Consider the following 14780-nt stretch of genomic DNA (forward strand, 5'->3'; position numbering starts at 1 on the left):
GTTTTTTAACCCGTCCTGAGCTCAGAGGAATGTACCGAGTTCAGGTGCATGCACCTACTCGGATGGGACGGAAGAAATGCAGAAGAATTACTGCACGCGGCGCACTTTCTAATCGGCTTGCACCCTACGGCTTGCACGCAGCAGTCACGCTCAGTATCGCGCGTGTTACTCGCATTGCACCTGTTGCTCGCATTGCACGATCACTGTGCATGTGTCAACGTGTTCGTTAACACAGTGTTGATTTTCCTGGAAGCCAGTTATGAATTATTGTATTTTACATTTTTGTAGTATTTATTCCAGCCTATAGCATACAACATATTAAACAACTGACATTACAATGAACGTTTAAAACTAACCGAGCAATGCAAAGCACCGCTGTGTAATTTCGAAAGCTGGAATCCTGAACTAGATAAAGCCTGCTGTGTCTGTAGATACAGTTGAGTGTGTTTGTGTGTGTGTGTGTGTGTGTGTGTGGTGCAGGTTTGCACAACAAGGGCTGATCCGTTTCAGGATTTTGTGCAAGTTATGCACAATTATTAGTTCAATCATATTTTTATCTGTTTAAGAATCAGCTACAGCTGCAGATTTTACTGTGCTCAAGTGCAAGAGCGAAACAGCATTTATCAAGCATTTACAACACTGACAGAGTTACACCAGCTACAGCACTGACAACGCTGACAGTTGCACTGGCTACAACAATGACAGAGCTACACCAGCAACAACACTGACAGTTACACCAGCTACAGCACTGACAGAGTTACACCAGCTACAGCACTGACAGTTACACCAGCTGCAGCACTGACAGTTATACCAGCTACAGCACTGACAGTTACACCAGCTGCAGCACTGACAGAGTTATACCAGCTACAGCACTGACAGTTACATCAGCTGCAGCACTGACAGTTATACCAGCTACAGCACTGACAGAGTTATACCAGCTGCAGCACTGACAGTTACACCAGCTGCAGCACTGACAGTTATACCAGCTACAGCACCGACAGCTACAGCACTGACAGAGTTACACCAGCTGCAGCACTGACAGAGTTACACCAGCTACAGCACTGACAACGCTGACAGTTGCACTGGCTACAACAATGACAGAGTTACACCAGCAACAACACTGACAGTTACACCAGCTACAGCACTGACAGAGTTACACCAGCTGCAGCACTGACAGTTACACCAGCTGCAGCACTGACAGAGTTATACCAGCTGCAGCACTGACAGTTACACCAGCTGCAGCACTGACAGTTATACCAGCTACAGCACCGACAGAGTTATACCAGCTACAGCACTGACAACACTGGCAGTTGCAGAGCTTGTTGGCTGAAATGAGAGAACCGGTCCAGATATCAACACATCACAAACCTGACCTCTGACAGCAGATAGACTAAAGCCAACAGCGAGCGAGGCCAGGTGTTTGCCAGCCAGCATGTGATGGACCCTGTGACCTTCTGGGTGATGATTTTGCGGTTTTGTGAGAGTACAGTTGAGATCAGGTTATGGCCCGGCTTTTCAGCAGGATGGACTGGGCAGCTTGTTGCTATCAGGTGCAAGCTAGCGCCAAAAACAAGCAAATCCTTCAGGAGAACCTGTTTCAGTCTGCAGAAATTTGCATTCAGGGCAAATATTCATGTTCCGACAGGACAATTACCCAAAGCGCATGCCGAAAAAAAAACTACAGGAATGATTTTGAAAGAGAGGTCAGTATCGGAGAACGGTCCAGCCAAAGCTCAGACTTGAATTCCGTCAAATATGTGGCTTGGCCTGAATATCACTGTCTCTCCCAAAGGGTCCAACCTAGGAAGCGTTGGAGGAAATTTGCATGAAGGAACCGACGAGAATCCCCAAATCTGCGACGCCTGAGAAGACTGGATGGAGCGTCCCAACAAAGGCTCACCTCCAGAGTACTGCCCCTGGGGGCTAGGACGAATAATCCCCTAAATGAGAACTCTTTCATTTTACACAAAATATTAACACATTTGTCCCCTGCATAAAACATTGGAATTTGTATTCCATGCATTAAGTTTGTGCAATGAGACAAAATGTGAAGAGTACAGTAAGGTGGCGATCACTTTCTGAAGGCTGTGTGTGTGTGTATATATACGTATATATAAAATGTATGCAAAAATATGTTCTCGTCTAAATGCAAGCAAATGCGGGCATTCATTCTGGATAACAGGACTGCAAGTCATGGGCCCTGTTTTTAAAAACCAAGCAATGACGTCAGTCTGCTGAACTTGTTTTCCACTCCAGACCTGCAACCTTTTCCTCCAGTGACCTTGTGCCAACAGCAGAGGGCGCCGATGTAGCCAGTATCTTAAATTGAACCTATAATTCTGTGGTACAGAGACCATTTCTCATTCTAGTTCAGAAAAGCAGGCCTGAACTTCAGTTTGTAATGAGAGTAAATCAAACTTTTACCTGTCGAGGGAATGTGATAATAAGAGTTGTGAGGAAAGTGCTTCAATAGCTCATATAACGGATGTGTTTATCCCTTTAACCCTCAGCCCTCTGTAGTCGAGAGTTCACCAATAAAAAAACCCTAACTTGCTCTGCCCATTACAGACAAAACAGTATTGAGCTTCTGTTGAAGAATATGGGTAAGTGAACCAATACACCAATCTATTACAGAAACAGGGCAATGCTGTAAAAGAGCATCAGCCAATCACGTATCAAACAAAAGTGTAAATAAAAACAGTCGTGTCATTTTGGAGAATTTGAAGGAAACAAAGGAAAAATCGGGTCCATTTCCATCTTTTTATTGAATATTAAGGTAAATATTTCACATTAATACAGGCTACATAAAGTAGAGCCACTATACGACATGAAATTTACTCTCATTTTAACCCTTTTTTAGTATGTAAACAATTATACATGTATTTACCACTCTAAAAGGTCTGATTTATGCTTCTCTGTAGTCTAGTTCTTGTCCGAGTATAAATAGCTTACGGTCCTGTGAGCCCGGCCAGATCAAGAACGGTTTAGGTGTGGTTTAAAGTCAAAATGGCTACGCTACGCAGAGGTGGTGTCCTGTTGAACAGGCAATCCCGTTTGTTCATAGACAGTGGTAAAGTAACAGCCCACACTCAATTCTCATCGTTTTTTTATTTATTTTTTAGTTAGGCACATCAAAAATGGCGTCCGGCCTCTGCGCTTCTCGTCTCGTTTAGGACACCTCTAGGTTAACATTATCATCGCGATTATCTTGTTCATTAGGAATTCACGTCGTCTCTGGCGCTGGGTGTGCACACGCCCGCCCGTCGCCCATCGCTCCCGCACTCAGTTCACGTGGTTCAGGTGCACGTTCCCCACGTGTGGGGCCCACGTACCGGGCCAGACCTGCAGGGAGAGAGAGACGATCAGCCACCAGCAGGAGCAGCGACACACAGAGAGACACACAGAGACGGAGACCCGATCAACCACCAGCAGGAGCAGCGACACACAGAGACAGAGACCCGATCAGCCACCAGCGGGAGCAGCGACAGACGGAGAGAGACAGAGCCAGAGACCTGGCGCCAAGCGGCTACTCGCAGTACTGACACAGCACTGACAGCGATACAGAGTAACAAGTGACACAAGAGTTCTAGAATTTAAGTAATGGTGCTAACAGTGTAATAGAATTCACACATAACAAGTAATGGCATTGGCAGTGATAGGATTTGGTGCAGACAGGGATGTTCCTGACACAAAAAGTGATGAGGAATGGCTCTGATAGAGAGTGGCGACTGACGGGGGTGAGTGACAGGGGTGAGCCCAGCCTCAGGGACAGGCGGGATATTTCGGGGAGCCCTCACCTGCTGGGGGTCTGAGTTCTCCGCAGAGTTGGGGACGACTTTGAGGATGGGGTTCCAGGCGGGGTCAGCGCTGTGCAGGCCGTTGTACATGGGGGCCCCCGGCCCCTCCATCGGGGGGTGGGGGGGGATCATCGGTCCTCCGTACATCGACAACGGCATCCCCTGGAGACGGGGAAAAAAAAATCACACGCCGCTCGAGAGTCAGACGCCGCACGGAATGCACCTTCACCTTGGCTCGCCAATGTCTTTACGTACAGCCTGAGTGTGTGTTTGTGAGTGTGTGTGTATGTGCGTGCACGCATGTCTGCGTAGTTGTAGTTGTGTGTGTGTCTGTGTGTGTGTGTGTGTAGGTGCATGTTAATGTATAAGCATTAGATGAAGGTCTGGTGACTCACATGGACACTGGACTGAATAAATGAGATCTGTCCCTAGCACAGTGTGTGTAAACAGCACCTCCTCCGCAGTACCGCACTGACCTTGGAGAAGTCCATGAAGCTGCTGGGGAGGCCCTGGTTTGGGTGGCCCTGGCTGGGGTGGCCCTGGTGGAAGGCGTTGGAGGGCGCCACAATGCCCGTGTCGTCCTGCTCCAGGGGCTGGTGCTGGGACATCGCCGACAGCTCTGGCAGCTGCTGCTGCAGCATGTGCCCGCCCATGAGGGGCTGCGACCAGCCCGACATCGCCTCTGCAGCACCACAACATCATCGGTTCAGATCCCACAATCACAACCACAACATCATCGGTTCAGATCCCACAATCACAACCACAACATCATCGGTTCAGATCCCACACAGTCAAAACCACAACATCATCAGTTCAGATATCAGTCAAAACCACAACATCATCGGTTCAGATCTCACACAATCAAAACCACAACACCATCGGTTCAGATTCCAGTCAAAACCACAACATCATCAGCTCAGATCCCACAATCACCACAGCATCATCGGTTCAGATCCCAGTCAAAACCATAACATCAGCTCAGATCCCAGTCAGAACCACCACATCATCGGTTCAGACCCCAGTCAAAACCACAACATGAGCTCAGAAACCACAATTACAACCACATCTTCAGCTCAGATCGCACAGACAAAACCACAACCATGTCAGATCATTCCCCAAACACTCACAGAGCAAAACCACTTCACACTCAAGCTTAACAAATTTAGCAGTGACCATGAATGACTCAAAACGGCTTGTGAAGAGAGAAAAACAGCCAAAGCTTGACACAGAGTGTAAAATGATCTACTCCAGGCTTTTCACAGCTTACAAGATTCTATTCAACCCGACCCATTACAGCTGATCTCACTAGGCCCACTAAGCCCTTCTAAGGCTGGGGGAACCAGCTCCCAACTAGCGACCCCCCACCCCCTCACCTGAGGCACTGCCCACGCCGAAGGACCAGATGCCGCCCTGGCCGACGGGCGCGGTGTAGCTGCTGGTGAGGAGGGCGGGGTTAACGGAGCCCGTCTGCCGGATGCGGGCCAGGCGCTCGGTGCCGATGGGCGGCGGAACCTTCCGGTCCTGCAGGCCGGGGCCGCCGGGCTTGGACTGGATCAGGGGCGGGGCCGACGAGGAGGCGGAGAGCGGGGAGGACGCGCCTGACGACACGGAGGGGGCCGGGGACTCACCTGGGGGGGGGGGGGGGGGGGGCGCACACATTAAACCACAGACACCACAGCACACTGACCGTACAGCACAACCCGACCAGTAAGAGTCCCCATACCACATCCCCCCCTGCAGGGGGCAGTATAAGAACTTTTTAAAAATATCATTTTTAAATATCAAACATTGAAGCCTCGGCTGAATAAAATGAGCTTAAGTGAGTGTGTATGGTCTTCTTTCGTTGGTTCATGCGTCTGGACCAGACTCATCCCTGAAACACACCCCACATAAGCACGCAAACGCAAAGGACGACGCCAGGCCGAAGTTCTGCAAACGCACGGCCTGGCTGCACACGCTCAATGAGCGCTCTCATGTCCCTGTGGGGCTAATAAACTCCAGTCAAGGGGGCGATACAGAGCAGTTATAAAAGACTGAGCGGATGTCTGCTTCATCCTGTTGTTGCCGGCTACAGCGCCCCCTCGCTGTGACGCTTGACACTACAGCTCACGCTTGTGTATAGAATTTCTGGAGACACATTTTAAAACACACGAAACCGGCGTAGCATAGCCTAGCGCAAAAGCATCAGCGTTCATGTTAACGCAGGGTATGTTTGGGGCCTTAAAACCCATCGATATTAAAGTCACAGGACTCTTAATGTGAAGGGTCATTTCAGGCAGGGTGTTCTGAGCACAGAGGTCTGAAAAACACAGTGACTGACAGGCAGCCAGAGCAGGGACAGGAAGTTGGCGGGTACGTACAGGAAGTTGGCAGGTACGTACAGGAAGTGGAGGCGCTCCAGGGGTGGGGGGAGAAGTGCTGGCGGCTGAAGGAGGGCGTGCCGACGGGGGCGGGGCCAGCGCAGGGGGCGTGGCCGGGCAGGAACACCGGGCTGCCCGAGATGCTGGTGGCAAAGCTGGTCAGCACGGCCGAGGAGGCGGAGCTCGAGCTCATCGAGGGATCCAATGGGTGCACAGCTGAGCCACCCAGGGCGAGAAAGACACATCACACACCATGTACAACCCCTGCCACAATCCCCCCCACAAATTACTACTCACCCCCCCTCCCAAATTACTAATCACCCCCCCTCCCAAATTACTAATCACCCCCCCTCCCAAATTACTACTCACCCCCCCTCCCAAATTACTACTCACCCCCCCTCCCAAATTACTAATCACCCCCCCTCCCAAATTACTAATCACCCCCCCTCCCAAATTACTACTCACCCCCCCTCCCAAATTACTACTCACCCCCCCCTCCCAAATTACTACTCACCCCCCCTCCCAAATTACTACTCACCCCCCCCTCCCAAATTACTACTCACCCCCCCTCCCAAATTACTACTCACCCCCCCCCTCCCAAATTACTACTCACCCCCCCCTCCCAAATTACTACTCACCCCCCCCCCTCCCAAATTACTACTCACCCCCCCCTCCCAAATTACTACTCACCCCCCCCTCCCAAATTACTACTCACCCCCCCTCCCAAATTACTACTCACCCCCCCCCCTCCCAAATTACTACTCACCCCCCCCTCCCAAATTACTACTCACCCCCCCTCCCAAATTACTACTCACCCCCCCCAATTCACCCCCATCTTATTTCCACTCTAATGATGCTGAAACCGATACTGAAAGATCTGCTTTAAGTCTTTGCCTTGTGTTACTTCACTGAGTAGATAAAATGGATAAAGATCGCGCAGTCTTATTTTTTTCTGTGTGCAGAAACCTGCTTTTGATTTTTTTTCCATAACTGCATTTATCAGGGGCATACACATCGCAGTAAAGTAATGCACCAATCAAAGTCCTACGGTAATTCATCTCTGGACCAATTAACCAATTATCTCAACCAATCATGGCACTCATGCATCCACATGCAGGTTTTGATTGGCGGTTCTCACCGATGGGGCTGCTGACCAGCCTCTGGGAGGAGGAGCGGTAGCCGGGGGCCTTGGACCCGTCCGGGGGGGTCATGACGGCCTCCATCTGGCCCATGCTCATGTAGGCGGGGGGGCCGCTGTAGCTCTGCTCCGGGGCGGTGCGGGTGGGCAGGTGACACGCCCCCCACACCTGGCTGTTGCCCACCTGGCTGCCGTCGAACATGCTGCTGAAGTGGTTGAAGAGGGCAGCAGGTCCGAAGTTGGGGGGCAGCTGGGCCTTGGCCCCCCCGTGCAGGTGCACCTGGGAGCCATTCATCAGGCCGGGGGCCTGGTGGGGGGGTGGGGCGTGGCCAGGATGCTGCTGCTGCTGTTTCAGCGGCTCTGGGGCCACGTTCAGGGGCACGAACACGCTCTGTTGCTCCGGCAACGGGTAGAAGGGGCCGGGCGGCTGCATGCGGTGGGACATTCTGGGGGCGTTGCTGGTGTGCGCCACCGAGCAGGAAGGGGCGAGGTTAGCGGAAGTGGGCGGGACCAGGGCAGGCGTCGCCGGCTCTGCGCCGGAGGAGAAGGGGACGGGCGGCTGGGGGGCGGGCAGGGACGTGGGCGGGGCCGAGAAGGGGAGGGGCCCGGCGGAGCCGACGGCGTCAGAAACTCCCGCGGCGGTGACGGGCGTGGGCGTGGCCTCCAGAGACGGCTTCTCCTTCCCGGGCGTGGGGGCCCCGCTGGGCTCCTGTTTGGGGGCGTGCTGCTGTTGGGCGGGCGGGGCGATGGGAGGGGGAGGAGGGGTGGAGGGCGTGGCGAGCGGGAGGGCGGAGCCGTGCTGGTGGGCGGGGGAACCCGCCAGCCGCGTGGCGCAGGCGCTGCTGACCGTGGTGGTCGCCGCGGCAACCTTGGGCTCGGGCGCGAACAGCTGCTTCCTGACGGACGAGGGGGTGGGGGCGCTGGGGGGGCAGGGCGGGGCCGAGGCGGAGACCGAAGGGGGCGTGGCCACGGCGGCGGAGGCGGGGTTGGCGCCGGTGGAGGAGGCGGCGGCGGCGTACTCGGCGTGGGAGGGGCCGGGGCGGGCCCCCCCGGTGCCGTTGTGTTTCGGGGAGCTGTTGGAGCTGCCCGGGCTGACGGGGCGCACGGGGAAGGGCCCCCAGGTGCTGGGCGTCGGGGTGAAGGTGCCCCCGAACTGCGCCATGGGCAGCCGCGGGTGGCGGATCTGGTGCATAGTCTGCGCGGCCAGCAGCGCCAGCTGGGGGTGGGCGTACGCCAGGGGGAGGGACACCGGGAAGGCCGGCCGCACCCCCGACGGCAGCCCCTTCCCCAGCTTCCCCGCCGAGGAGGAGGACGAGGACGAAGACGAAGGCTGGAAGGACATGCCGGAGGACGTCGCCATGGACGCCAGGGCCTTGGAGCCGCCGGCCACGCCTCCCGACGGCGGGAAGGACGAGCCCATCTTGTGCGCGCCCGGGGCGCGGATGTGGTTTCGGGGGATCAGGTCCTCCAGCTCCTTGGCGGGGTCCTGGATCAGCGCGTTGATCAGCTGGACGGCGTGCCGCGTCGACTCCGTGCCCCCCCTGCAAACACACACACCGAGGGGGGGGGTCAGAGAGGGGACCGCACGTACCTCAACGACTTCACTTATTCTCCCCTCCTAATTTGGAACAGCACCCTTCATCACAGAAACAGACTCGGGCAGACCACAGGGGCCTAAACCTCCCAGCAACAAGCCTGGGGTTACCATGGAGACTGGAACCCCTGCGAACGCGCCCCTGGGTGCTGCTGCAGCAGCTGACATGACTGAGCGTTCTGTCATTATGAGTCCTGTAAGGGGGAGGGGCTAATCTGGCTGAAGCACAAAGCTTCCGATCCTCAACACCTAGTTTCACCGTCATAAACTCAAGAAGGCCAGCAGGGTAATGGGGAGAGGAGGCGGAGAGACAGACAGACAGACAGACAGACAGACAGACAGACAGACAGGACAGAGACAGACAGACGCGGGGTCGAGGGTCGTACCGGATGGTGATCATCCGCTCGCCGTTCTTGTCCTTCTGCTTGTCCACGTCGATGTGTGCGCCCGTCACGTCCTGGATGGCAGTGATGTTGCAGCCGCCCCGTCCCATGATCCTCGACACCACGGACGCCGGGACCGACAGCTTCTTAGACCTGCGCGGACCCACAGACACTCCTTACTGTCTGCTCACCCAGGCCTCACTTTCCCAGACTGCAATGTGCACTTTTCACATGGCAACCAGCACGAGATAAGTGCATTGTGGGAGATGTAGTTTCATAGAAACTGAACAGGAATATGGGGTGGTGGGTATGTCACCTCAGAAAACACAGAGAGGAGCTCTTTCTGCAAGACACCCACCTCCGTACGACCTCCTTCCAGCCCTCCTCTCTCTTCTGGCCCCTCTTGGGGCTGGCGAGGCTCATCTTGCCGCTGGGGGAGGACACTGGCAGTGACATCGTCTTGAAGGGGGAGGGCAGGGAGCTGGGCGTCAAGCCGCTGCCGCAGTCCTGCACCCTGAAGGGGGAGGGGCAAAGGCGCGCACACACCCGTCAATCATCTCACCCGTCAATCATCTCAGCCACACTGTGATCAAAGGGACTAACAATCATGTCAAATTACAGAGCTCTGAATAATTCTGCAAAAAAAAAACTACAAATAAAAACAACTTCTGTTCTATGACACTTCACACCTTTAGGCAGTTTACGAGAACGTCTGAATCATTACTGGCATCTTTACTGGGAAACGCTGAGCGTTCATCTGCTATGAGTGACAGTGCAGCCCTTAGGAGCTGTGGATGGGGGGAATGTTCTGGCTGGTGCACGGGTTTGAGTCAGCACGCTCAGGGGCACAGTTACTCACCTCTGTGGTTTGGATACGGACACCGTCACCTTCTCGTCGCGAGAGCCGTGCAGGGGGGGGCCATGCCTCCTCTCAGGGGCGGGCGGGGCGTGGGCGTGGGCGGGGACGGAGGGGGCGGAGGAGGACGAGGAGGAGGAGGAGGAAGAGGAGGACAAGGAGGACGAGGGCAGGTCGGGCAGGTAGTTGAGCTCCTGGCTCTTGCCACTGCAGCTGCTCTCGCTGTTGCAGTCGGCGCTGTCCAGGTTGTCGGAGTCGCTGTGCCCCCCCGGCGCCCCCCCGCCCCGCGGCTCGCCCTGGATCTTGTTGCGGTCGGCCCGCTGCTGCGCCAGCGCCACCTGCGGGTCCTGCAGGATGATGGGCTCGCTGGCGCAGTCCTTGGTCTTGTTCTTCTTGTTCTTGCGGCTGGCGGTGGGGGTGGAGGCCGCGCCGGCGCGCTTCTTGCCGAAGGCGCAGGAGAAGGTGGGGGAGGTGGCCAGGATGCCGATGGTGGTGGTGGTGGTGGCGCTGGGGGGCTCGATGGGGACCTCCTCCTCTGCAGACGGACAGACAGACGCACGGTCTTGTGGGGGGGGGTCCAACTACAACTGACTCTTTTACTCACATGGGTGCTTCTCCCACACAATCTGACTGAAAATATCTCACATGCATGAACACACAAACACGCATATACACTCACATGTGCAGGCACACACACACACACACACACACACACACACACACATTATGTTTACCTTCGGCAGAGTCCTTCTCCTCGTCCTGCATTTCGCTGAAATCCTCCTTGACTTTGGCCTCCTCCTCTTCCTGTTTCTTCTTCTGCTCCTCTTTCTTCTTCTTTCGCTTCTCCTTGCGTTTCTCCCTCTTCGCTGCCAGGGCCTGTTTCTTACTCTCCTCCCGCGACTGTCACAAGAGTCACACACTGAGACTGCCGATCTTACCACGATCAGCCCTGCATCTGGGATCTACTATCGGCCCTGCATCTGGGATCTACTATCGGCCCTGCATCTGGGATCTACTATCAGCCCTGCATCTGGGATCTACTTTCAACCCTGCATCTGGGATCTACTATCGGCCCTGCATCTGGGATCTACTATCAGCCCTGCATCTGGGATCTACTATCAGCCCTGCATCCGGGATCTACTATCAGCCCTGCATCTGGGATCTACTATTAACCCTGCACCTGGGATCTGCTAGCATCCACCTGAGATACTACCAGTGCAATCGCACACCTGGGATCCCCTCCCATGCACCTGTAGATAAAGCCCTTTACACCGCCCCAGCCCCTGGAGCTCCTGCAGGGAGAGGCTCTAACTGCGCGAGGGGGCTCACCTTCTCCAGGTCCAGCTCCTTCAGCAGGATGCTGGCGTTCTTGTTGGCCTCGGCGGCCTGCTGGTCTTTGGCTTTAACGATGGTCTCCATGCACTGGTGGCACTTCTTCAGCAGCTCCTGCGGAAAGAGCACACCTGCGCTCAGGTACACACACTCACCTCACCTGTAACGGGTACTGACCACAGAGAGATTCCCCCTGAACACAATGGCTGCTCATGCGCTCACCCACCACAGCTCACCCTGACACCTCATCACCTGATATAAGCCTTGCACTGTCAGAGTGAGCTGTGGATAGGAGGAGTAGGGTGCGATGGGGCTCCAGGTGCACTCAGGTGTACGCAGGCTGGAATCTCACCTTGTCCGCGATGGTGGCGATGTATCTCATGCACTCGATGTCCGAGGGAAACTGGTTGACCTCCTTCACCAGGTACTGCACTACCTTCACATGGCCCTGCAGACACACACACACACATAAATACTGATGAAGGCAGTATTTTCAGTGCTTCAGAGCCCTCTCTGTGTGGCAGGAGGCCAGAAGGGCTGAGAATGGGGCTTTAGAGTTAGGAAGGGGGCAGGCAGGGGGATGAGATGGGGGACGGGGCAGGGGGACCGGGACAGGTAGGACAGGGACAGGTGGGACGGGTAAGGGGGACTGGCAGGGGGGACAGGTGGGTGGCGGAATGGGATGGGGGATAGGATGGCGCAGGGGACGGGCGGGGGACGCGATGGGGGCAGGCAGGACGACGGGGCGGGGGGGCCGGAGCGTACCTTCCGGAAGGCGGCCATGAGCGGCGTGATCTTGCGGTTGTCGGCGGCGTCCACGTCGGCGCCGGCCTGCACCAGCAGCTGCACCACGTCAAAGTGCCCCCCGTTAGCCGCCAGCCACAGAGGCGTGTTCCCCTTCTTATTCCGCACGTCAATGTGAGCGCCCCTGTGGGAGGGGGGGGGGGGGGGGGGAGGGAGAGGGAGCGAGAAAAAGGGGGGAAGTGGAGGGGGGGGGGGGGGAGAGTTAATGAGTGGAATTACAATGGCAGGAGAGATGGGAACACACAGGAATACAGAGACTGAAACATTAGTGAAGTGCTTCCACATAAATTTGCAATACGCTGGAATAACTTCTAACTCTACCAGCTTTGCCAACTCCACCGGTTACCCCTGAGGTACCCTGAGAGCTCTACAGGCAGGTGAGTTCCGGGGCGTACCTGTGAGCGCTCAGGTGAGTTCCCCTGCCTGTGAGAGCTCTACAGGCCGTACCTGTGAGCGCTCAGGTGAGTTCCCCTGCCTGTGAGAGCTCTACGGGCCGTACCTGTGAGTTCCCCTGCCTGTGAGAGCTCTACAGGCCGTACCTGTGAGCGCTCAGGTGAGTTCCCCTGCCTGTGAGAGCTGTACAGGCCGTACCTGTGAGTTCCCCTGCCTGTGAGCGCTCAGGTGAGTTCCCCTGCCTGTGAGAGCTCTACAGGCCGTACCTGTGAGTTCCCCTGCCTGTGAGAGCTCTACAGGCCGTACCTGTGAGTTCCCCTGCCTGTGAGAGCTCTACAGGCCGTACCTGTGAGTTCCCCTGCCTGTGAGCGCTCAGGTGAGTTCCCCTGCCTGTGAGAGCTCTACAGGCCGTACCTGTGAGTTCCCCTGCCTGTGAGAGCTCTACAGGCCGTACCTGTGAGTTCCCCTGCCTGTGAGAGCTCTACAGGCCGTACCTGTGAGTTCCCCTGCCTGTGAGAGCTCTACAGGCCGTACCTGTGTACCTGTGAGCTCAGGTGAGTTCCCCTGCCTGTGAGAGCTCTACAGGCCGTACCTGTGTACCTGTGAGCTCAGGTGAGTTCCCCTGCCTGTGAGAGCTCTACAGGCCGTACCTGTGAGCGCTCAGGTGAGTTCCCCTGCCTGTGAGAGCTCTACGGGCCGTACCTGTGAGTTCCCCTGCCTGTGAGAGCTCTACAGGCCGTACCTGTGAGCGCTCAGGTGAGTTCCCCTGCCTGTGAGAGCTGTACAGGCCGTACCTGTGAGTTCCCCTGCCTGTGAGCGCTCAGGTGAGTTCCCCTGCCTGTGAGAGCTCTACAGGCCGTACCTGTGAGTTCCCCTGCCTGTGAGAGCTCTACAGGCCGTACCTGTGAGTTCCCCTGCCTGTGAGAGCTCTACAGGCCGTACCTGTGAGTTCCCCTGCCTGTGAGCGCTCAGGTGAGTTCCCCTGCCTGTGAGAGCTCTACAGGCCGTACCTGTGAGTTCCCCTGCCTGTGAGAGCTCTACGGGCCGTACCTGTGAGCGCTCAGGTGAGTTCCCCTGCCTGTGAGAGCTGTACAGGCCGTACCTGTGAGTTCCCCTGCCTGTGAGAGCTCTACAGGCCGTACCTGTGAGTTCCCCTGCCTGTGAGAGCTGTACAGGCCGTACCTGTGAGTTCCCCTGCCTGTGAGAGCTCTACAGGCCGTACCTGTGAGTTCCCCTGCCTGTGAGAGCTCTACAGGCCATACCTGTGAGCTCAGGTGAGTTCCGGGCCGTACCTGTTGATCAGCAGCTCGCAGAACTTGTAGTGGCCCTTATCGGCGGCGATGGTGAGCGCGGTGTCCCGGGACGACGGGACGGGGGGCGCGTTCACGTCCGCGCCCTTGTCCAGGAGCACCCGCCCCACCTCAGCGTACCCTCCGGACGCTGCCTCCATCAGAGGGGTCAGCCCGGTCTGGAACAGGTCAGGGGTCAAAGGTCAGAGAACACTTCCTTATCTGCCCACTGCTCAGGGGTGGACAGATCGCTAATAGATAGTGTTGGACTTACAAAGAAAAAAAAAAAAAGAATTTCTTTCAAATTATCACATTTTTACAAATTGAGAAAACTGCTGAACGTGCATTTTTAAAATAAGTTAAAGCAAAACGATTAGTCATAACTGTGGTCATGACCCCCAGCCTCAGAAGACCCCAGGGTCAGGTAACCCCGGTGTCAGGTGACCCCTGGTGACCCCGGCTGGCGCTCACCTTGGCCCGGTGCTCCACGTTGGCCTTGCGGTCCAGCAGCAGGCTGACCACCTCGGCCCGGCCCTGGAAGCAGGCCAGCGTCAGCGCCGTGTTGCGGTTGGTCTCGATCTGCGCGTTGATGTCCGAGCCCATGTCCAGCAGCAGCTTCACCGCCGGCACGTGCCCGTTCATGGCCGCCAGCATCAGGGGGGAGATGCCCAGCTTACTGCCCGTCCTGGGGGGGCACAGCCTGAGGGTCAGCCAGGGGTAAAACACACACACACACACACACACGCACGCACCATACGCGCATAGCCAGACTGCCGAGAGAGAGTGTAGGTGATGGGGGGTCAGGGGTACTCTACCTGAGGGGGGTTGGGGCGT

General features: G+C 56.1%; 1 protein-coding gene across 1 annotated transcript in view; it reads right to left on the reverse strand.

The window, feature by feature from the left end:
- Window positions 1–2746: 2746 nt before the first annotated feature.
- Window positions 2747–14780, reverse strand: part of LOC118223423 (ankyrin repeat and KH domain-containing protein 1-like) — a 39422-nt gene continuing 27388 nt past the window's right edge. The window contains 15 exon segments of the mRNA XM_035409925.1: window positions 2747–3342; window positions 3798–3959; window positions 4274–4479; window positions 5171–5425; window positions 6179–6373; window positions 7296–8836; window positions 9276–9425; window positions 9631–9786; window positions 10132–10663; window positions 10863–11028; window positions 11458–11574; window positions 11813–11908; window positions 12226–12388; window positions 13950–14125; window positions 14418–14631. Of these exon segments, the coding sequence (XP_035265816.1) occupies window positions 3283–3342; window positions 3798–3959; window positions 4274–4479; window positions 5171–5425; window positions 6179–6373; window positions 7296–8836; window positions 9276–9425; window positions 9631–9786; window positions 10132–10663; window positions 10863–11028; window positions 11458–11574; window positions 11813–11908; window positions 12226–12388; window positions 13950–14125; window positions 14418–14631 (4189 nt within the window). The 3' untranslated portion in view covers window positions 2747–3282.

The sequence above is a fragment of the Anguilla anguilla genome, chromosome 3 (assembly GCF_013347855.1).
Source record: "Anguilla anguilla isolate fAngAng1 chromosome 3, fAngAng1.pri, whole genome shotgun sequence".
NCBI lineage: Eukaryota > Metazoa > Chordata > Actinopteri > Anguilliformes > Anguillidae > Anguilla > Anguilla anguilla.